At 39.9% G+C, this 22787-nt stretch overlaps 1 protein-coding gene across 1 annotated transcript in view; it reads left to right on the top strand.

Moving 5' to 3' along the window:
* PGM2L1 (phosphoglucomutase 2 like 1) overlaps positions 1-22787 on the top strand; it is a 70618-nt gene that overhangs the window by 24716 nt on the left and 23115 nt on the right. The window contains exons 2-5 of the mRNA XM_047753049.1: positions 12809-12976; positions 15712-15818; positions 17550-17634; positions 21490-21573. Of these exons, the coding sequence (XP_047609005.1) occupies positions 12809-12976; positions 15712-15818; positions 17550-17634; positions 21490-21573 (444 nt within the window). The remainder of the gene's footprint in view (positions 1-12808; positions 12977-15711; positions 15819-17549; positions 17635-21489; positions 21574-22787) is intronic.

The raw sequence follows: 22787 nt of genomic DNA, 5'->3' as shown, positions 1-22787 counted from the left end.
ATATCGCTTATTTGTTTTTATTTTTATTTAATGCTGAATCTTTAACCCACTGAGTGTGGCCAGATATTGAACCCACATCCTCCTGGAGACTGTCAGATTCTTAACCCACTGAGCCGCAATGGGAACTCCTTAACAAGTTTTTGAGATTCAAAGATGAATTTAAGTACAGAATAAAGTTTTTTTGTTTTGTTTGTTTGTTTTGTCTTTTTAGGGCCGCTCCTGTGGCATATGGTGGTTTCCAGGCTAGGGGTCTACATGGAGATGTAGCTGCTGGCCTTACACCACAGCCACAGCAATGCCAGATCTGAGCCGTGTCTGCGACCTACACCACAGCTCATGGCAACGCCAGAGCCTTAACCACTGAGCAAGGCCAGGGATCGAACCCCCAACCTCATGGATCCTAGTCGGATTAGTTTCTTCTGCTCCACGATAGGAACTCCTTTTCATATTAACGAGTATTGTTAATCGTAGACACGGTGTTGTGCAGCAAGTTCTAGAATTTATTTTGCGTAACTGAAACTTTACACCCTTCCAACAGCAACACCCCATTCCTCCCTCCCCCCACAGCTCCTAGAAACCCTCCTTCTAATTTGTTTCTGTGAGCTTAACTAACGTCGATACCTCACATAAGTGGAACACGAAGTATTTGTTCTTCTAAAGTGACTGGCTTATTTCACTTAGTGTAATGTCTTCTAGGTTTTCCCATAGTTTGTGTCATTCTTAAAATGCATATTTATGTCGTTAATATTAAGCCTTTTCTAACATGTACACTTTTCTCCCTCTAAATGCTGCTTAGCTATACCCACGCATTTTTCATATGTAGTATTTTCATTACCATTGATTCAAAATACTTCCTAATTTCTATCATTTCTTTTTGGACTCTTGTGTTATTTGGATGTTAAATCAATATCCTTATCTAACTCTCAGATAATACAAGGATTTTAGAACACTCACTACATTCTCTTAAAAAAATGTTTTTGCAATTACTTTTAAAGTATTTAAAGAAACATTGTTAATCAACTATACCTTAAAAATAAAAAAATATGGAGTTCCTGTTGTGGCTTAGTGGTTAGCAAATCAGACTAGGAACCATGAGGTTGCAAGTTCGATCCCTGGCCTCACTCAGTGGGTTAAGGATCCAGCATTGCCGTGAGCTGTAGTGTAGGTCATAGACCCAGCTCGGATCCCACGTTGCTGTGGCTGTGACCTAGGCTAGCAGCTAGAGTTCCAATTAGACCCCTAGCCTGGGAACCTCCATATGCCATGGGTGTGGCTCTAGAAAAGGCAAAAAAAAAAAAAGAAAAAAAGAAAAAAAAAGGCAAAAAATAGAGATTATAATATAATAAAGTTTTATTGAAATATAGTTGGTTTATAAGGTTGTGTTAATTTCTGCTGCACAACAAAGTGATTCTGTCATATATATACATATCCATTCTCAGATTTTATTCCCATATAGATTATCACAGAATATTGGGTAGAGTTCTCTGTGCTCTGCAGCAGGTCATTCCACATACCTCAGTGTGCATATGCCAATGCAAAACCCCCGAGTCCATCCCCCCAATCTGTTCCCTTTAGTAACCATAAGTTTTTCAAAGTTTATGGGTCTGTTTCACCAGATCCTTAACCTGCTGAGCGAGGTCAGGTACCAAACCCGCATCCTCATGGATACTAGCCCGTTTCCCCTGAGCCTCAATGGGAACTCCTGCATATATCTTTTTGAATTGTAGTTTTGTCTGGATTTTTGCCCAGGAATGAAATTGCTGGATCATATGGTAGTTGTATATTTGGTTTTCTGAGGAACCTCCATACTGTTTCCCATAGTGGTTGTGCCAGTTTACATTCCCCCCAGCTGTGTAGGAGGGTTCCTTTTTCTCCACACCTTCTCCAGCACTTGTTGTTTATAGACTTTTTGATGATGGCCATTCTGATTGGTGTGAGGTGTAGTTTTGATTTGCATTTCTCTAATAATTAACAGTGTTGAGCCATCTGTATGCCTTCTTTGGAGAAAGATCTATTTAGGTCTTTAGCCCATTTTTCAATTGGGCCGTTTGTTTTTGTGTTATTGTGTTGTATGAGCGGTTTATCTTGGCGATTAATCCCTTGTCGATCGCATCATTGGTTCTTAGATTAAGAAAAAAGAGAAAACATAAATAACACCATGAAAGAATAATGGGTCAGGGCTATGGAGCCCATAGATTATTAAAAAAAATAAGAGGATATTAAGAATAATTTTGTACCAATAAATTTGAAATTTTAGACAAAATGGACAAATTGTCATAAAAGATAATGTGGCTTCCACCCGGCTTGCTTGCTGTTGAGATTCTTGCCCTTGGAACCAGGCCACGTTGAGTGAGTGCTGTAGCTATTCCAGATGAGAGCCCCAGCTAGCCCCGTCCTGGCCGTGCCCTTTCTAATTCATGACCCACAGAAGCTATGAGACAGAAACCATTATTGATTTAAGCCACTCAGTTTGGAGTGCTTTGTTACCCCTGCCATAGTAATTAATATATCCTCCCTTCCCAACCCTGCGCTTTTAATTTTGAAAATTCTTAATAAAATTCCTTAGTGCAAAAATGGTTTCTTATTTTAATTTTTATTTCCTTGGTTACTAGGAAGAGGCTCTCAGGTAGGGAAGTAAGAGTTGGCATGCTGGCTATAGCTGTCCTTTCAAACCTAATACCTCTGATGCTGACTTCATTCTCTCGCCCCGCAATTTGTTCCTCACCCTCTATCCTCCAATTCCTACGCATTTTTCAGGTCAGGTATTACTTCCTCCACTTAGTTTTCCGTGACTCTGTCCTCCGTCTTTCAGTCCGTCCTGGGTTAGAGAGTATCCTGGGTGCTCCTGTAGCGCCCAGAACTTGCTCCGTTTTAATACTTCCACATTCGATGTGCTCATTTCCCTTTTACTTACTGCCTTTATGCCTCAGCTGATCTCAGGCTTTGTGAGAGCAGAGACAGTATCTTCTTGTTCCCTGTAGTGTCTCCTGTGCCTAGTGCATAATGTGTACTTAATAAGTAGATTTTTAAAATTTATTCAACAAATATTTATTGAGTGACTGTTGGGTGCCAGATTCTATTATTGGTATTGAAGTTACAGTGATAATTAAAACAAAGTAATGGGGGTTTTTTGGTCTTTTTTTAGGACCAAACCTGCAGCATATGGAGGCTCCCAGGCTAGGGGTCGAATCGGAGCTGTAGCTGCCGGCCTACACCACAGCCACAGCAACACAGGATCTGAGCTGCGTCTGCAACCTATACCACAGCTCATGGCAACGCTGGATCCTTAACTCAGTGAGCGAGGCCGGGAATCGAACCTGTGTCTTCATGGTTGCTAGTTGGTTTTGCTGACCGCTGAGCCACGACAGGAACTCCAAAACAAAGTAATATTTTTGAGTGATCACATGAAGTATATGTTTGTGATTTAATCTAGCTTCAAAGAAAAACACGAAATTATTTTTCCAAGTGCCTTTATCTTAAAAAAATATCCATTTAATTAGGAAGTTCATTTCAACCAGGAGTTCTTGTGTTTAATTGCATGATAACTTAGACCTGTTCTAGTATTTTCTTTCTCTAATATTTACATTTCCTGAAAGAACATGGCTGTTTTATCTGACTGACTCGTAGTCAGTCAACACATACGAAGCATCTTCTCTGTACAAGGCATAGGTTAGGTACTGTGAGAGACACCAAGTTATTTAAAAAATGGTCTCTTCTATTAACTGAAGGTACCCCCATTATGTAATTGGTTACTGCTTTTAAGGAAATTCCAACTATCCCCTGTTAAGTTTTTTCCTTAAAAAAATAACTTGCTTTTATATGACATCACACTTAGGATTATAGGAAAAATACAGACTACCAAAAAAATATAGTTATTGCCCTCAAAATGTTTACAAAATAAGGACTTTGATGAATGTTTGTTTAATGTATAAATGGCAGGAAGAATGCTTGGGTAGCTAGGAGAAGGAGTAATGCTAGGAGATGGAATTCAGTACATTGAAAAATTATTACATTGGAAGTGAGAAAACCTAACCTAATTTTCCAAACGTTACCTACTGTGTTAGGATAGAGTCTAAGCTGCTCCAGCAAAGTCTATAGAATGTACTTGCTTAAAGCAGAGAGAAGATAATTTCTTTCATAACATCGAGAGGTCAGTTGCAGTCTGGGGTTTGTAGGGTACCTATGCCATTCTCAAAATGTGACTTCCACTGTTGATCCAAGGTGGCTTCAGCTTATGGGAAGAGGGATGACTCAGGAGAGTGTATGCTTAATCCCTTTGAGGGAAAGCCCTGAAAAAGGAACATGTCATTCCCATTTTCATGCCCTTGGCCAGAATTTAGACACACAGTCATGCCTAGCTGTCAGGTAGACTGAAATAGAGCCCTGGGGTGGGCTACTATGTATGTGCCCAACTCTAAGAGGGAGAAATATTGGGAGACATCTGGTAGTTGGGTGCTCTTACCAATCTAGGATCCTCAGATTCCTGTCTGATTGTCAACCTCTTAAAACACCTTGGGAAATTTATATATGTGTCTGTTTATAATCTAGTTAAAATATAAGCTTGTTTTGCTTTTGATCAGAATTAGGAGTGCATATGGTAATACTCAAGATATGCTCAGGTTTTTTGCTTTGTTTTGGCTGTACCCATGGCACATGGAAATTCTCAGGCCTGGGGTCAAACCCATGCCACAGCAATGACCTAAGCTGCTGCAGTGACAGTGCTAGGTCCTTAACCCACTGCGCCACAAGAGAACTCCCAAGATATACTCAATTTTTAGCACTTGGCAGTTGTCCTTGGTTTTAAATTTTTTAATAAATTGATGTATTTTATAGAATAAAAACTTTCAATGTATGAATTTAATTGGAGAAAAAATTAAATAGAAAGGGATGAGGAATTGTTGACTCAATTCCAAAGTGAGTCTAACAATCAAAATGTTAGAGTTTGAAGGGATCTTTTCTTTCATCTTCTTTTTTTTTTTTTTTAAAGCATATAAAGAAGCTAGAAACTTCAAGGAAATCTTTTCAGATTAAATTCCAGTCCCCAGGAGTTCCTGTTGTGGCTCAGCAGGTTATGAACCTGACTAATAACCATGAGGATGCAGATTCCATCTTTGGCCTCGCTCAGTGGGTTAAGGATCCGCTTTTGCCATGAGCTATGGTGTAGGTCACCAGCTACAACTCCGATTCTACCCCTAGCCTGGGGACTTCTATTTGCCGTGGGTGCAGCCCTAAAAAAAAAAAAAAATCCGATCCCTAAATTGTGCTGGTGAGCCTCAGAGAGAAATGACCCGTCCAAGGGCCACAGCTTATTGGATAGAAGAGCCTGAATAAAGAACTCGAGTCTTCTAAATCTTAATCTGTTAGAAAAACTAACAGCATTGTGAAAAGAGTAAGCCCAGCCAGGATACTACATAAGGCATGAGCCTGTAAACATAAAGTGAATAAAGCAATTGCTTTCAAATCTACCACCTTATAAAGAGTTTTGAGGGGTATGATGTATCATTTCTGAATACTAATTAAAAAGGGCCAGTTAGCTGTGGTAACGAATATTCCAAAATTTGTTGGAGTGTTTGTGAGGTAGAAGACAGAGGGGAATTTTTCTCTATGAATTATTTAGTCCATCTTGATGCTACATACTCCTGTAAGTCCGTGGAGTCCTCTCTGTAGTGGGTAGAGAAATAGAGAGGATTGTGGGGGGGAAGGGAGTGTTTAATGGGCTAGGCCTGGAAATGGCACACATCTCTCTACTCAGATCCATTGACCAGAACTCTGTCACCTGATCTCAGCTAGTTCAATGGGAGCCTGGAAAACATATTCTCCCTGGGTGCCCAGGAAGAAGAATAGAACAGAACTCCTGGTTCTTACAGGTGAGGATACTGGAGTGAAATGACCTGTTCAGAGTCATAAAGCTCGATGCTATTGACTGAAGTCCTTTAATTTAATATACTCAGTCCCTCATGTGATCTCTTATTGTAAAGCTTGAAAAGATAATCTCAAAAGTTATCACACTCTGTGGAGTTCCCTTGTGGCACAGCAGGTTAAGGATCAAGCATTATCACTGCAGCAGCTTGGGTTGCTGCTGTGGTGCAGGTTTGATCCCTAGCCTGGGAACTTCTACATCCTGTGTGCACAGCCAAGAAAAGGAAAAAAAATTATCACACTCTACTTAGAATCTAAAGTCTAGACGGAGGTCACGTGACTTGTTCCAGATTATCTCACTAACCAATAGCAGACTCAAGAGCAGGACTGAGCTTTCTAGCATCATAGTTCAGTGGTGTTTTCCTTACCCTGCAGTGACCTACTTGAGCTAAGAATGGGGTCTTCATTTGTCAAGAGAAGAACGATGTGTCAAAATATCTAGAGAAAAACAGCAAGTATTTTTAATGTTTTATTTTGACTTATGAGAAATATTTTTTATTTAAACTTTAACAGAAATTTAAAATGATTGTATCATTGAGTGGTAAATTTCAGCTCAATGTATGTGCTTAGTTAGAACAAAATCCACAAGTCTCATTTTTGATCATAAAAATCCACAAGTCCTATTTTTGATCATAAAAATCAAATGTGATTTTTTTATTCACTTAGTGATTATTATTCAAGTTTGATTAAGCCAGTTAAGTAAATCTCATTTTATATGGTAGTCACTCAAGTTTTTTATCTAAGCCAATTTAGTTCATGCTAATTTCTTTCTTTTTTTTTTTTTTAAGAAATAGAAACATTCTTTTTCTTTTTTTTTCTTTTTTTTTTATCTTGTCTTTTTGCTATTTCTTGGGCCGCTCCTGCGGCATGTGGAGGTTCCCAGGCTAAGGGTCAGATTGAAGCTGTAACCACCGGCCTATACCACAGCCACAGCAACGAGGGATCCGAGCCGTGTCTGCGACCTACACCACAGCTCACGGCAACGCCGGATCGTTAACCCACTGAGCAAGAGCAGGGACCGAACCCGCAACCTCATGGCTCCTAGTCGGATTCGTTAACCACTGCGCCACGACGGGAACTCCAGTTTATGCTAATTTCTATAATTTTTTTTAAGATGAAGAAATTAAATTTAGAATTTTATAGCAAGAGCCTTTAAAAGGGGGAAATTACTGGTTTAACAAGAGTATATTTTGAATCCATCATGAAGCATCTGCTTTGGGAAGCGTGTTCCACTTTGGGACTCTAGGCTTGGCTCTTCAAGCTGGCTGACCCTCAAAAGTAAATGTCAGTTGCATTCACCCTTCAGACTTTCAGACTGCAGTTTCTTATTTTAATTTCTGTTTAGAAATAACTTATTTTTTTTCTCTGTAATTCATATAAAACTGGTATTTATCCTTTAGACACCCTTATCAGCAACATTATACTCGATCCAAATTTAATTGGAATGTATTTACTTTTTAATTTTTTATTTTAGGGCTGTATGTTGGGCATATGGAAGTTCCCAGGCCAGCAACAGCTACAGCAACGCAAGATCTGAGCAGCATCTGCAACCTATGCTATAGCCTGTGTCTTGTGGCAACGCTGGATCCTTAAGCCACTGAGCAAGGCCATGTATTGAACCTGCGTTCTCCTCATAGACACTATGTAGGGTTCTTCACCCGCCAAGCTATGATGGAAACTCGGTAACATTTTTAAAACACTTTTTTTTTTTAACCGTTTGGCAATTTTAGATACATTTGAGTCACTAAAAAATCAGTTTAGTTTATTGCTTCCTCTTCAGATGTTTAACAGTATAAGATGAGGTTGTTAGTATATATTCTTTTAGAAGTGTTCTAGTCTTCTAAACAGTGAGATACCTATTTTAGATTGTTTTTGAGCTATTAGGTTTAATAATAGTCTGTTAATAGAGTAGATTCAAATTTTATAAGAATTAGAAAAATACTAGGTTTGTAAAAAGAGTAGGAAAGAAGATTTGCAGGTGAATTCCTCATTGGCAAAGTTGATTTGTTGTATATAATGATGATTAATTATTTTTATGTACTTTTATGCACATTTATATTACACATAAATAACACAGAAACCCCCTAATTATTAATAGAACAGCTTCAGAAAAGCTTAGGTGAGTCCAGATTTATCCCTCATAAGTGAATGCTAGTACTTTCATTTCATGGCAGACAGAGCTGGTGTGATTTTGGTCTGGTGTGAGCTTTCTTCACAAAACTATGATAGTTTGTAAGAAGTTTGTCAGGAGAGGCACTTTTATTTTTTTATTTTTTATTTTTTGCTTTTTAGGACGTACGGAGGTGTTTTTTTGTTTTTTGTTTTTGCAGCATATGGAGGTTCCCAGGCTAGGGGTGGAATTGGAGCTGTAGCTGCCGGCCTACACCACAGCCATAGCAACAGGGGATCTGAGCTGCGTCTGCAACCTACACCACAGCTCATGGCAATGCCAGATCCCTGACCCTTTGAGCGAGGCCAGGGATCTAACCTGCATCTTCATGGATACTAGCTGGGTTCGTTTCCCCTGTGCCACTCAAGAACTCCAGAGGAGAGGCACTTCGGTATATTTAAAGTGTTTCCCTGGAAACAAACCTGACTAGTATCCCTAAGGACAAGGGTTCAATCCCTGGTCCCGCTCAGTGGGTTAAGGATCCGGCATTGCCATGAATTGCAGTGTAAGTTGCGGATGCTGCTCACATCTGGCATTGCTGTTGCTGTGGTGCAGGCTGGCAGCTGCACCTCCAATTCAACCCCTAGCCTGGGAACTTCCATATGCTGCAGGTACAGCCCTAATACATACGTACATATGTAACATGTCCCCCCCCCCCCCTTTTTTTTTTTGGTGAATCAAATTTTTCATGTTTTCTTTGAATTTGGGCCTGATGGACCTACAATATAGGAAGAAAAAAAAAAAACTCTACACAGTATTATGTAAGAAGACACTTTCTTTTCTTCATTTCAGCTATATAGAGCTGCAGTAATCCATATGATTAGAACCTAATGGAAAATTTTTGGTATACAGGTAAAATTTGAGAATAATGCATGGCTTTAATTATGTGTTCTTTAGCTTACTGATTTATATTTAACAACCAGCTTTATTCCTGATGAAGTGCTAGTGGTCACTAAAATCTCTGGATTTTCTGCAGGATTAGTTTTTAGGGTACTGAAATTATTAGTATTCTGAAATATGCCAGTTAAGAGCAAATTTAGTTCAGATTGTATACATTTGCTTTCTAAATAATTCATTTTCATTTAATGTAGTAGATCATTGTGTGTTTCAACTTTCCTACTGACAGTTTTGCAAGTTTTTTTTTTAACAGTTAAACAAATTTTCTTTTTTGCTGATAAGTCTTCTCCTACTCTCAAGTAATGAATGAATGCATGATCATGTTTCATTTAGGAATGCAACATTTAGGAAACAAACAGTAATTTGAGAAAACTCCAATATGTTTTATAGATTCAGCTTTCTTTCTGTGGGTAGGAAAAAGAGCAATTTGTGAGGTAAAAGGTTTTCATGTAGGAGTTCCCCTGTGGTGGGATCAACAGTGTCTTGGGAGCGCTGAGACTCAGGTTCGATTCCTGGCCTAGCACAATGGGTTAAGGATCCGGCATTGCCACAGCTGCAACTTAGGTTACGAGTATGGCTTGGATCTGTCCCTGGCCTGGGAACTCATATGTCACAAGGCGGCCAAAAAAGAAGTTTGCATGTAGATACGCAAGTAGTGGTTTTTCTCAGTCATCATGGAAGTCTGCATAATTTTTACCGTAAAATAAGTAATACATACATAAAATAACCCAGACTATCAATGCTATACAAAAAATTAAGTCCTGGAGTTCCCGTCGTGGCACAGTGGAAACGAATCCAACTAGTAACCATGAGGTTGTGGGTTCAGATCCCTGGCCTTGCTCAGTGGGTGAACGATCCGGTGTTGCCGTGAGCTGTGGTGTAGGTCCCAGACGCGGCTCGGATCCCGAGTTGCTGTGGCTCTGGCGTAGGCCTGCGGCTACAGCTCCAACTAGGCCCCTAGCCTGGAATCCCCCATATGCCAATGGGTGTGGTCCTAAAAAGGAAAAAAAAGAAAAAATTAAGTCCTTTACTGCCTCAGAGTTTGCCCCTGATTTCCCCCATCAGAGGTCCTCACTATTTTTAGTCGCATATTTGCATGGAGTGTCTCCGGACTGATGTAGCAGTATGCACATACCTCGTGTTATACAAACTTAAAACACTTTACATACTCTTGTGCTTTGCTTTGCTTTTCATTTAATGTATCTGAGTTCCTTGTGGAAATAGTATTTTTAAAATAATTTTGTAATTCTTTAGAATATTTGTATATTATCTTTTATAAAAATCATGGTCATTTGAAGATTAACAACGAAATACAAATGTAATCTCATCATCTGAATGAAAAAAATGATGATAATCATGGTTACATAGATAACATTTTAGTTATATTTTTATTTTTTTGTCTTTTTAGGGCTGCACCCATGGCACATGGAGGTTTCCAGGCTAGGGGTGTGATTGGAGCTGTAGCTGCTGGCCAACACCAGATCCGAGCCACGTCTGCGACCTACACACCACAGCCCACGGCAACACCGGATCCTTAACCCACTGAGCAAGGCCAGGGATCAAACCTGCAACCTTATGGTTCCTAGTTGGATTCGTTTCTGCTGTGCCATAACGGGAACTCCCTTAGTTATATTTTTAAATGTTTGTAGCATCAACCTCTAATTTAATGTTTAGCTATGAAATATTAGGGAAATCTGAGTTTAAAGTAGATTTCAGATGCCCGTCACTGTAATCACTTAGCTCTTTTTTACCACAAAAATGTTTGATGTCTAATGCTTATATCTAATGCATTATGATTTTTTTATCCATTTTTTTTTCTTTTTCTCCAATTTACAGGCTTTTTCAGAACCAGGAAGTGGATTAGTACTGGTTGTGCTGTATAACAGAGAATAAAATTTTTATGCCCTGCTCTAGTACCTTGCAATTAAATATTAGAAAGTGTACTCTTTAACCTAATAGCATTCATGTCTGGTGGGTCATTTTTATATTTATATAGCTGTAATAAAAAGGGATTTTTTTTTGCTTTGTAGCTGGAGTTAATTATTATTAGAAGCATCATTAGCATGCCCTACATAATTATTTTGTTTATAATGAGATGGTGTAGGCTTTAGAGCCAGCCCAACCTGGATTCGGCTCCTGGCTAGACCTCCAATATTGGCTCAGTGTTACTAGGCTCCCTCTCTAAATCTTCATCTCTTCATCAATACAATGGTGGTAATACTACACTACTACAGGGAACAGACTGCAGTGAACATTCTTGCATGAATGAATCCTGTTGTTCATGTGAAGGGATTGCTGTGGAAAGAGAAATCTCTGGACCAGAAGGCAAATGTAGTTTAAATGTTGATAGATGCTACAAAATCAGCAGTAGAAAAAAATTATATTGGGGAAATAACTATTAAAAAATAGTAATAAAAGTGGGATCAAAAAAAAATACTCTCCAAGAAATAGCAACAACAACAACAACAACAACAACAACAACAAAAGACAAAAAAAATAAAATAAAAAAATAGGAATTCCCGTCATGGCGCAGTGGTTAACGAATCTGACTAGGAACCATGAGGTTGCGGGTTCGATCCCCAGCCTTGCTCAGTGGGTTAAGAATCTGGCGTTGCGGTGAGCTGTGGTGTAGGTCGCAGACATGGCTCGGATCCCGCGTTGCTGTGGCTCTGGCGTAGGCCGGTGGCTACAGCTCCGATTCGCCCCCTAGCCTGGGAACCTCCACATGCCGTGGGAGCGGCCCAAGAAATAGCAACAACAACAACAATAACAACAACAAAAGACAAAAAAAATAAAAATAAAAAAATACTCTCCCAGTTTCAGTGTAACTAACTGTATGATACTGCTTTGTACCTCTATATACTAAAGTTTTTCAGTTTTTTTTGTTCTTAGGCCTATTTTTATTTTTTATTTCTAGAGAGGCATAGGGAAGTTCCCAGGCTAGGAGTTGAATCAGAGCTATAGCTGCTGGCCTACACCACAGCCACAGCAACGCCGGATCCCCTACCCACTGAGTGAGGCCAGGGATCAAACCTGTGTCCTCCTAGATACTAGTCAGATTCGTTTCCACTGAGCCATGATGGGAACTCCTTAAGTTTTATTCTTTTTATAATTGCCTTTCTATTCAAAACTTGCTATTCACTTGTGAAGCACTGGTTTCAGCTATAAGCATCCTGAGCTTTATAAAAATAAGTTAAAGTATGTGTTAATGAAATACAGAATCCTAAAGTTAAAATGTTGGGATGTCTTGCTTCATAAGCCAAGTTTGGACTGAATTTTCATTTTTATTCTTAACCAAGTCCACATTTAATACTTAAGACCTTTTATGGTCAACTTTTACTGTGGATAAATGGGTTTCTGTGACTTTAAAGAACAGTAAAGCTTATCTAGTCATTTTGAAGTTCAGATGTTCAGGAACTATTTGATAGGCAGATTTTGATGGCATTTATCCAGTAGCTTCTATATTTCTGTTTAAACTTGGCATAGACTTAAGTGATGTCCTTTTTGACTAAGAGGTTTAGTTTTAGATCTGTAACTCTTAAATTTGTCAATTTGTTTAAGGAATTCTTGGATATATTATTTAAAAATTATGACAGAGATATGCAAATCACCCTCAATAGTTTGGCCTCTTTGGGGACTCAATAAATGGCAAGTGTTTTTTTTTTTTTTAATATATATTAACATTAATAAGTAGCACTGTGTAATTTATAGTGAATGTAGAACTTTGTAATGTAAGAATACTACTTATTGGCTCCTCAGAAGGCCTTCATATTGGGACCTTACTTATGATCCTGAGTAAGTCTTAATCCTTCTTTTTTATAGAATCCCAAAACAAAAGAGCAAATCGAAAATCTGTTACGGAATGGGATGAACAAGGAGCTGCGAGATAGACTTTGTTGCCGAATGACTTTTGGAACTGCAGGACTTCGTTCTGCCATGGGGGCAGGATTTTGTTATATTAATGACCTTACAGTAATACAGTCAACACAGGTAAGTATTGTAAAGTATTATATGTGTACTTCTTCATATTTGTTTTTGTCTTTTTAGTGCCACACCCACGGCATATGGAAGTTCCCAGGTTAGAGGGTGAATCAGAGCTGCAGCTGCTGTCCTACACCACAGCCACAGCAACATGAGATCAGAGCCACAACTGCAACCCACTGAGGCCAGGAATTGAACCCTCATCCTCATGGATACTAGTTGGGTTCATTAACCATGGAGCCACAATGGGAACTCCTATATATGTACTTTTTATCACTCTGGTTTTTTGGCTTTATAAATTAAATTTTTCCTTATTAAAAAAAACAGAAAACAAGAAAAAACTTTATCCAGGAAGGTACTCTCTTGCAAATTAAAAGATGTAGAATAAATTCTGACCTTTGGACTTAAACAAGACTTAACTTAGAGGTCATTTTTTGTATCTTTTTTTTTTTTTTTTTTTGTCGCTGCATCTGTGGCACGTGAAAGTTCCTGGGCCAGGGATTGAATCCTAGCTGCTGCAGCAGCCCACACCACAGCTGCATGCAATGCCAGATCTTTTAACCCAAACCTCTGCAGTTGGATTCTTAACCCATAGCGCCAAACTCCTCACTTAATGTATCTTTTTTTTTTTTTTTGGTCTTTTTGTCTTTTTCTAGGGCTGCTTCCCATGGCATGTGGAGGTTCCCAGGCTAGGGGTCTAATCAGAGCTGTAACCACCGGCCTACACCAGAGCCACAGCAACTCAGGTTCCGAGCTGCGTCTGCAACCTACACCACAGCTCACGGCAACGCCGGATTCTTAACCCACTGAGCAAGGCTGGGGATCGAACCCGCAACCTCATGGTACCTAGTAGGATTCGTTAACCACTGAGCCATAACGGGAACTCCTCATGTATCTTTAAGGTCACTGATTGACTTTTTGATTAAGAGTTATTTTGATTGCCATCATTAACTTCTTTTTTTTTTTTTTGGCTGCCCAGTGGCCTATGGAGTTCCTGGGCCAGGGATCAGATCCAAGCCACAGTTGTGATCTGTGTAGCAGTTGCTTTGGCAACACCAGATCCTTTTAAGCCGCTGTGCAGGGCCGGGGTCGAACCTATGTTCTGGTGTTTCAGAGACTCTGCCCATCCCATTGCACCACAGCAGGAACTCCGTCAGTCATCATTACCTTCCTGACAGTACTACTGTGCATTTGAAGCCAGGAGATGGATATTGACATTTCCATTTAACATGAAGGAACCAACTTAGATAGAAAAAAGGTGATTTCTCATGTTGGCATATGACCATTGATAAAAAGTTAACCAAAGTATTTGGAAAATTTGGTTGAAAATATTTCCCTTAAACATGGTTTTCTGTATCATTTGAGAGTTAAGACGGTGTTGATAGGATACCATTTGTTTCATTTCTCCCCATTATTATGCAACTTACTCTAGAAACAAATTATTATTTCATCCTTGTTGTTTTAAGGCACTCAACTTTTGAAGCCAAAATGCATTAAGCATGTACTGAAAATAGTTCTGGACTAAAGAATTGCTTAGTAGATACAGTTCGAATCAATACTGCCAAATAAATCATTTTTAGCCTTGTTTTGAGGGAACTCTCTAAAGCCCAGGGCCAATGCAGGGGATGGGAAGAGGGGATGAAGAGGTGACTAAGTCAGTAGGGCAGCTGCTGCCTCCCGGCCCCTCCCCCCTTTCTTTTCCTGGTCCAGGAGTGCTTCAGTTCAGTCTTTTTTAGAGGCTGGGTTTCCTCATAAGCTTTCAGGATACCTGAAGATTCCTTGATTTTACAAAGAAGGGTGAAGGAGGTGTTTGAAAATCAATTTCTATAGAAGTGGAAATATTTACAGGAGTTGAGATTCCATTGTGTGAAGTGGAAAAGCCAGATGGAATCTGATTCTTAATACTCAGCCCTTTTCAAAATCTAGGTATAGGAAGCTCCTTTTGTGGCTCAGCGATAATGAACCTGACTATTATCCATGAGGATCCAGGTTTGATCCCTGGCCTCACTCAGTGAGTTAAGGATCTGGCATTGCCATGAGCTGTGGTGTAGGTCACAGATGTGGCTTGGATCTGGCATTGCTGTGGCTGTCGCGTAGACCAGCAGCTACAGCTCTGATTTAACCCCTAGCTTAGGAACTTACATGTGCTGCAGGTGCAGCCCTAAAAAAAAAAAAAAAAAAAAAGAGTTCCCGTCGTGGCACAGTGGTTACCAAATCCAACTAGGAACCATGAGGTTGTGGGTTCGATCCCTGGCCTTGCTCAGTGGGTTAAGGATCTGGCGTTGCTGTGAGCTGTGGTGTAGGTCACAGATGCGGCTCAGATCCCATGTTGCTATGGCTCTGGGGTAGGCTGGCGGCTACAGCTCTGATTAGACGCCTAGCCTGGGAACCTCCATACGCCATGAGAAGCAGCCCTAGAAAAAGGCAAAAAGACAAAAAAAAAAGTACGAGACTCCAGGAAATGGCTGTTTGTCATCTCACATTTGAAGATTGAATATTATTGTTCCCACACTGATAAATGTGAACAAAAGGAGAGCGCCTGTAAGCTGCACACCACACATGAAAAGAATAGACTTTAAGTCATAGAAAATGCAGGCAGCAGCTCGGGTTGCTGTTGTGATGTGGGTTTGATCCCTGGCCCAGGAACTTCCACATGCCTGGGATGTGGCAAAAAAAAAAAAAAAGGAAAGAAAGAAAATGCAGACATTAGTCTGGAACTAATCTTTTGTGTTTATCTGCTTCAGGGGATGTACAAATACCTTGAGAGATGTTTCTCAGACTTCAAGCAAAGAGGTTTTGTCGTTGGGTATGACACCCGGGGTCAAGTAACTAGCAGCTGCAGCAGCCAAAGGTACAGTGGTAATTTTTTCAGGGATTAAGCTGAATTGGAGTAAAACCTTAAAAGAATTTTTTTATGAACAGTAGTAGGATTTCTGAAATGGGAAATAGTCAAATAGAAATATGATCACATGCTAATGTTTATTTTAGAGCTGAAATAGAAGTATTTCAAAGATAACCTTTGGTTTTTACAGAAAGGAATACATTTTTTTTTTTCTTTTTAGGGCTGCACCTGCCAAGTTCCCAGGCTGGGGATCAAATTGGAGCTGCAGCTGCCAGCCTACACCATAGCCACAGCAACACAGGATCCAAGTCGTATCTGTGACCTGTACCACAGTTTATGGTAATGCTGGATCCTTAACCCACTGACTGAGGCCAGGGATTGAACCTGCATCCTCATGGGTAGTAGTCAGATTCGTTACCACTGAGCCTCGATGGGATCTCCAGAAAGGAGTATATGTTTTAAATGTTGAGAATTAGTATTAAGAATGACCTTATAGGAGTTCCCACTGTGGTTCAGCAAGTTAGGAACCCAACATAGTGTCCAAGAAGATGTGGGTTTGATCCCTGGCCTTGCTCAGTGGGTTAAGGATATGGCATTGCCGAAAGCTATGGTGTAGGTCACATATGTGGCTCAGATATACAGATATAGTGCTCCTGTGGCTGTGGCATAGGCTGGCAGCTGCAGCTCCTATTCGATCCCTAGCCCAGGAACTTCCATATGCCCCAATTGTGGCCAAGAAAGAAAGAGAGAAAGAAAAAGAGAGAAAAAAGAATGACATCATAGCTTATGTGATCATTTGATATTTTGGCAAAGGTAATAATTATGTAGATTGTATTCTCTAATTAGAGTCCCATTTGATTCGTTTTAGGGTATTTTCACACAGATAATCATGATACAGTGACCTTTTTTTCTGGGGGGTAATTACACGTATTGTATTTATTTAAGTCTCTCTCTCTTTTTTTTTTTGTTTGTCTTTTCCAGGGCTGCACCCATGGCATATGGAGGTTCCCAGGCTAGGGGTCTAATCGGAGCTGTAACCGCTGGCCTTCGCCACAGCCACAGCCACACCAGATCCCAGCCGTGTCTGCAACCTACACCACAGGTCACGGCAACGCTGGATCCTTAACCCACTGAGCAAGGCCAGGGATCAAACCCACAACCTCATGGTTCCTAGTGGGATTCTTTAACCACTGAGCCACGACGGGAACTCCTGTTTAAGACTTCTCTTTCACCTTCTTTCATTCTCCTTGCCTTTTGTGGGTTTATGTCTCGGTGAAAGAGCCTTCAAAAGGTGAATGAAGAGTGACAACCGTCCTCCCGCACCTACAGCCTCATTAGGATCCGCCTCTTAAAACAGACTCCCCAACACACACCCTTTGCCACCTCCCCCCAGCCTGCCTTGCCCTCACAGCCAAAGCTGCTTCCAGAAAGATCTTCAACAAGCTCTGCTTTTCATTTTTTTATTTACCCCTTAAAAAAAATACATGTTTCTTTGAAAATTGCAAAAAAAACAAAAAAAAAGGACTGAAGAAAAAGAATTAAAATGTCAATTCTGTTCATTGTTAAGCTCCTTTTAAAAAAATCTTATTTAACATTTTTAGGTTGGAACACGAAGCTTAAATAACCAGGAATTATAAGCATTGGTTGTATTAGACTGCTATATATTCAGAATATTTTTAAAAAAAACACGGTAAGCTTAAGGACTCTGAAATCTCTGTCTTTTTTTTTTTTTTTTTTTAGGCTTGCTAAACTCACTGCTGCAGTCTTATTGGCCAAAGATGTACCTGTGTATCTTTTTTCAAGATATGTTCCTACACCTTTTGTAGTAAGTTTGTTGTATTATTGATTTTACAGATTGCTGCTCTTGAAAAGATTCGTTAAATCTGCCAGTATTCAAATCTTGTCGTGCATGTATTTCTGTATCGAGTGATAGAGAGGACCAAAAAAAAATAGATTTTGCTTTGATATTTTCACTCAACAACCCTGTGTTGAATCACCTAAGAATTTGATCAGTAACAAGTTGACAAGCAGGTTCACAGAGGAAATCTCAACAAATAATTGTTTATCAAGCTGGAGCCCTGAACCCCACCCAGTACAATAAGATTCAAAATAAAAGATACCCACAAATCCCATATGTTTGAATTTTAAAAACAGATTTGTAAATCATTTAGGAAGATATCATCATCAAGATCACAAATTCCACGAGTCCTTGCTTTGCACGGTAGTGCAGAAATGTAAAGATAACTGTATAAGCTAAAACCACACAAAGCCATTTTAGTAATCAATAGGATAAGAAAAATTATTCTCCACTTTTGACTGATACTTAACACGGCACATATCTCATAGAGTTATTATAAATTCTCACTATCCTTTATGCTCCCTCACAATACAGTGCCTAGAATATTGTAGGTTCCTTTTTTTGTTTGTTTGTTTGTTTTAGGGCCATACCCACAGCATATGGAGGTTTCCAGGCTAGGGGTCAAATTGGAGCTGTAGCTGCTGGCCTCCACCACAGCCACAGCAACTTAGGATCTGAGTCAAGTCTGTGACCTACACCACAGCCACAGCAACACCGGATCCTTTACCCACTCAGCAAGACCAGGAATCGACCCACATCCTCATGGGTACTAGTCGGGTTTGTTACCGCTGAGCCACAATGGGAACTCTTATTGTAGGTTCTTAATAAACGTAGTTTTAGTTTTTAAGAAAATCAATGGGAAGAATTTCAATTGATCTGTGACCTTTAAAAATTTGGGGTCAAAACCTTAATAAACTCTTACTCTTGGCTAAAATGTACAAAGAGTAAATGGTAAAACTAAAATGTATTTGGTACTCTGTGATTTAAAACATTAGAAGTTTGGAGAACTGATGTGTTTTATTCCTTTGTAAAAAAGCTTATCAAGGGTATGATCAGTGCTTGCTTCTTGTCATAAAACCTAACAATATTAATGAGCATCTTTGGTGAATTATCACACTCCTTTCTAAGTCTAGATCAGCTTCCCACATTTTCTATTTTGTACTTTGAATGTTAGGAGAATTCCTTTTTTGCCAGCGTGACTTCCTCTGGGACATCGTCATCCTTTTCATCAAAACCATATCCCTTGTTTGTATCCAGACACTCACCAAACTTGTCTGGCTGCATAGCTGGAGTGTCTTGAATGATAACAGCGTCAACAACAGTCCCAGTTATTTTTTTTCTGTAACTCTGTTTTCGCAGACTTTCACAGGAGCTCATCAGCGGGTGATAGGAAGGGAGCCCACCTGCGTGCTTTGCTGTCTGTGTGAGGGCGACTGACAGAATCGCAGTGGCCAGTCGCTGACAGACCTTAACAGTCATCAGGCAGGATCTCTTTACACACAGTCATTTTGGACTGAAAAGCTAGCATCCAAGTTCATGTCCTACGCGGTTAGTCACAGTTAACAGTAACTGAAATGTGAACATACTGGGTGTCTGGTATTGTTTGACTAAAATAATGGTATCAGAAATTCGTGTGTACTGGAACTTTGCAAAGCAAGGATTGCCTGTATTTAAAACTGACCAACCATGAAAACAGTAAATGGCAAAAATTATGGAATATAACTAAAGCCCTACTTAAAGAGAAGTTTATATTCTTAATGAGTATATTTGGGAAAAAAGATTAAAAATAATAACCCCAGGCTTTAAAGTTAGTGTGTGAGAACTAAAATAGCATAAATCCAAATAAAGTAAAAGGAAGGAAATAATAAAGATAGAAGGAAAATCAGTTAAATAGGAAATAAAGAAAAGTGGGTATCAACAAAAGCAAAAAGTTGGGTCTCTGAAGAGACAAGTAATAAAATATACAAATTTTGGCAAGGGTGCTCAAGAAAAAGAAAAAGACAGAGAAATTAAAAGAGTAAACCAGCTATAATGAAAAAATAAAAATATAATAATAAACCAGCTATAATGAAAAATAAAATATAATAGAAAAAAGTGCATAATAAATACAGTAGAGGTTAAGAAAACTACAGTATTCCAAATAACATAATCCAAATAAATATGAAGCTTAGGAGAACTGGTCAATTTTCTGGAATAATTGATACATCAGAGCTGATTAATAATTCAGTTTAAAACATGGTAACCTAGTACCAGTCTGCTCTTTTCGTCTTGGTGTTCAGTAACGTTGACTGAAGATCTACACTCTGGAGGGAAAAAAAAACTGATAAGAAATTGAACTGATTTTTAAAAAATCTTCTCAAAATAAAATGCCAGTCCAGTTGATTTTACGGGCAGTTTTACCAAATGTTTGAGGATTAAATAATATCTCCATAAACAGTTACTAGTGATTTACTGGGAATCTGCTGAGTAGCTTAAGGAAGTGAAGTTACTCGGTGGTTACACGGTTAGCTGTAATGAATGACAGAAACCAGAGAGGGCTCAGAAAGGTAGACTGTAGGATCCTGCCACGGGGTTGCCAGTTTGTGTTGGCTTCGTCTCTTACTGTGGTAAAATTTGCTCTAGTTGCTGGGGAAGTTGTTTTTAGCAATCCCAGATTCAGGTCTTTTATTGCTGTGCCTTTGAGTTGGAAGACAATCGTCCTTCGTCCCTGACTCCCTACAGCAGGAACATCTAGGAGAAGGACTTGCCCAGGTTTAGGTTATGAGCCAGTCTCTGGGATAAATCATCCAGGGACTAGATCACTCTAGTCAAACCAAGGTCACGTGTCCAGCCCTCCAAGCCCAGAGAGAAGTCAAATGTAATGGTGGGAGTAGGGAAACATCCTAGACAAATAATAGCTGCAAAGAAAAGGGCAGTTCACCTTGGGAATTAACTTTGGGAAATTGACCTTTATATGGTATAGACGCTGTAGAGTATGTGCAGGGAGGGCGGTAGAGCTGTGTCCTGCCCTTGTATCTTCTCGAATATGTGTAATGTTGGAGAAACATGATACAGGGTGTAAAATGTGGTGGGTTAGGTGACTTCTTTTTTTATTTTACTCAAGTATAGCTGATTTATAGTGTCGTGTTAGTTTCTGGTGGACAGCAGGGTGATCCTGATATCTATCTATCTATATCCCCACACATGTATACACATGTACTCTTTTCCATTATGGTTTATTGTAGGATATTGAATATAGTTCCTTGTGCTTGATGGAAGTCAATTTAGAAACCATCTCTCAATATTTTATTATTCTGTTCCCCTCTTATATCTCCAGAGTCTGGTGGAGTGTCTGGCATATAGTAGGTGTTTGTTGGATATTTGTTAAATGAATGAAATAATAATAGTACTAGAGTTCCCACTGTGGCACAGTGGGTTAAGAATCCAACTGCAGCATCTTGGGTTCCTGCAGAGGTGTGGGTTCGATCCCTGCCTGGAGCAGTGGGTTGAAGGATCCGGCATTACTGCAGCTGTAGCTCAGATTCAGTCTCTGGCCTGAGAACTTCCACATGCTGTGGGTGCAGCCATTAAAAAAAATTTACAGGACTAAGTTAAATGAGAATAGGGGAAAAAATCATTCAGCCTAACAATTAAGTGGTTACTGATGACCTAATAGGTGCCTTTAGTTATATCCCATCCCGAAAACCTGGCGTTGATTGTTGAGGTTTTAGGCTACTTATACCTTAATATCCTTCCCAGTTACTTCACCAAAATTATTCTTATGCCATGTGTATCAGTAACTAGGGAACGAAATGGACTCAGGGTGTTATATTTTTTCGCCAGCCGTACGCCGTCCAGGAGCTCAAAGCAGTTGCAGGTGTGATGATTACTGCATCTCACAACCGCAAAGAAGACAACGGATACAAGGTAAACCTTGGACTCCTGGTCTTTGCTTCCGTCGTAGTTCTTATTTTATGCAATACGTGCTGAGTATATTGTAATATGTGGGAGCAGGGTTAGACATCGGGGACAGGAAGATGAAAACAGTAAGGCTGGCCCTCAGTGTGTACCCTCGTGTCCCTAATCCCTCAACCTGCACTCTTACAAAAATCTCTTCAGTGGAATTTTTACTTCTTCTGATGGCTTGTGCCTTTGATGTCCCCATCCTCCTACCATTTCAGAGATAAAGCCGTTTTGTACCAAGAGCTTGAAGAATGGGAGTTTGCAGGAAGAGAGCCAGAGAGGCAGTACCTGTGATCTCATTCTGTTTTCCCTCTGACCTTATGCTGGGCTCCCTGCGGGCCACAGGATCTATTTGATGTGTCGGGCCTCCTGGCAGAAAGTAGGGTGGGGAAGGGTGAAGAGTGGCCCTCAAGGGGCAAACAGTATATGGCACAGTCATGAACCAGTGTTCGGAGCTCCTGTGTGTGAGTCCATGATCTTACATTCTTTTCTCATCTTGTGCAGAAGGACTCCAGCACACTGAGCTCTATTCTACTGGGAAAAAGAAAATGTAATACTAATCTAAGATTTGGGCCCTGGACAGCTAAGTGGGTAGTGTTAGCATTTACAGGGAAGAAGCATGATTGATTCAGTTTGGGCATAATTAAGTTTGAGGGATTCGTGGGTCAACCAGGTAACTATGACCTGCAGGCATTCGGATAGATAGATCTGCTGCTCAGGGGAGAAATCTGGCCTCAACTGACAGATTTGGGATCACCGTACTTATTTATATTAGAGCATATGAGAATATTTGGAAATTATTTATTAGTGTAGAGTAGAAAAAGAGGTTGAGAATGGATCCCTAGGAAATAGCAACCTCAGGTGAAGAGAGACATCCCAAAGTCAGTGTCTCCAGAACAGAGGTCTTGATTCCCCCATGACCTGCCACATACTCACCCAAATGTGTTCCTCCCCAAGTCCTAACTGTCTTTGTAAATTCACACTACCACCCACCCAAACAAAAAAAAAACTTTTTTTTTTTTTTTTTTTCGCTTTTTCAGGGCCATACCCATGGCATATGGAGGTTCCCAGGCTGGGGGTCAAACTGGAGCTGCAGCTGCCAGCCTATACCACAGCCACAGCAACGTGGGATCCAAGCCCCGTCTGTGACCTACAGCTCATGGCAACACTGGATCCTT

Source organism: Phacochoerus africanus, chromosome 11 (genome assembly GCF_016906955.1).
Source record: "Phacochoerus africanus isolate WHEZ1 chromosome 11, ROS_Pafr_v1, whole genome shotgun sequence".
Classification (NCBI taxonomy): Eukaryota; Metazoa; Chordata; class Mammalia; order Artiodactyla; family Suidae; genus Phacochoerus; species Phacochoerus africanus.
This window is presented reverse-complemented; position numbering and strand designations above follow the sequence as displayed.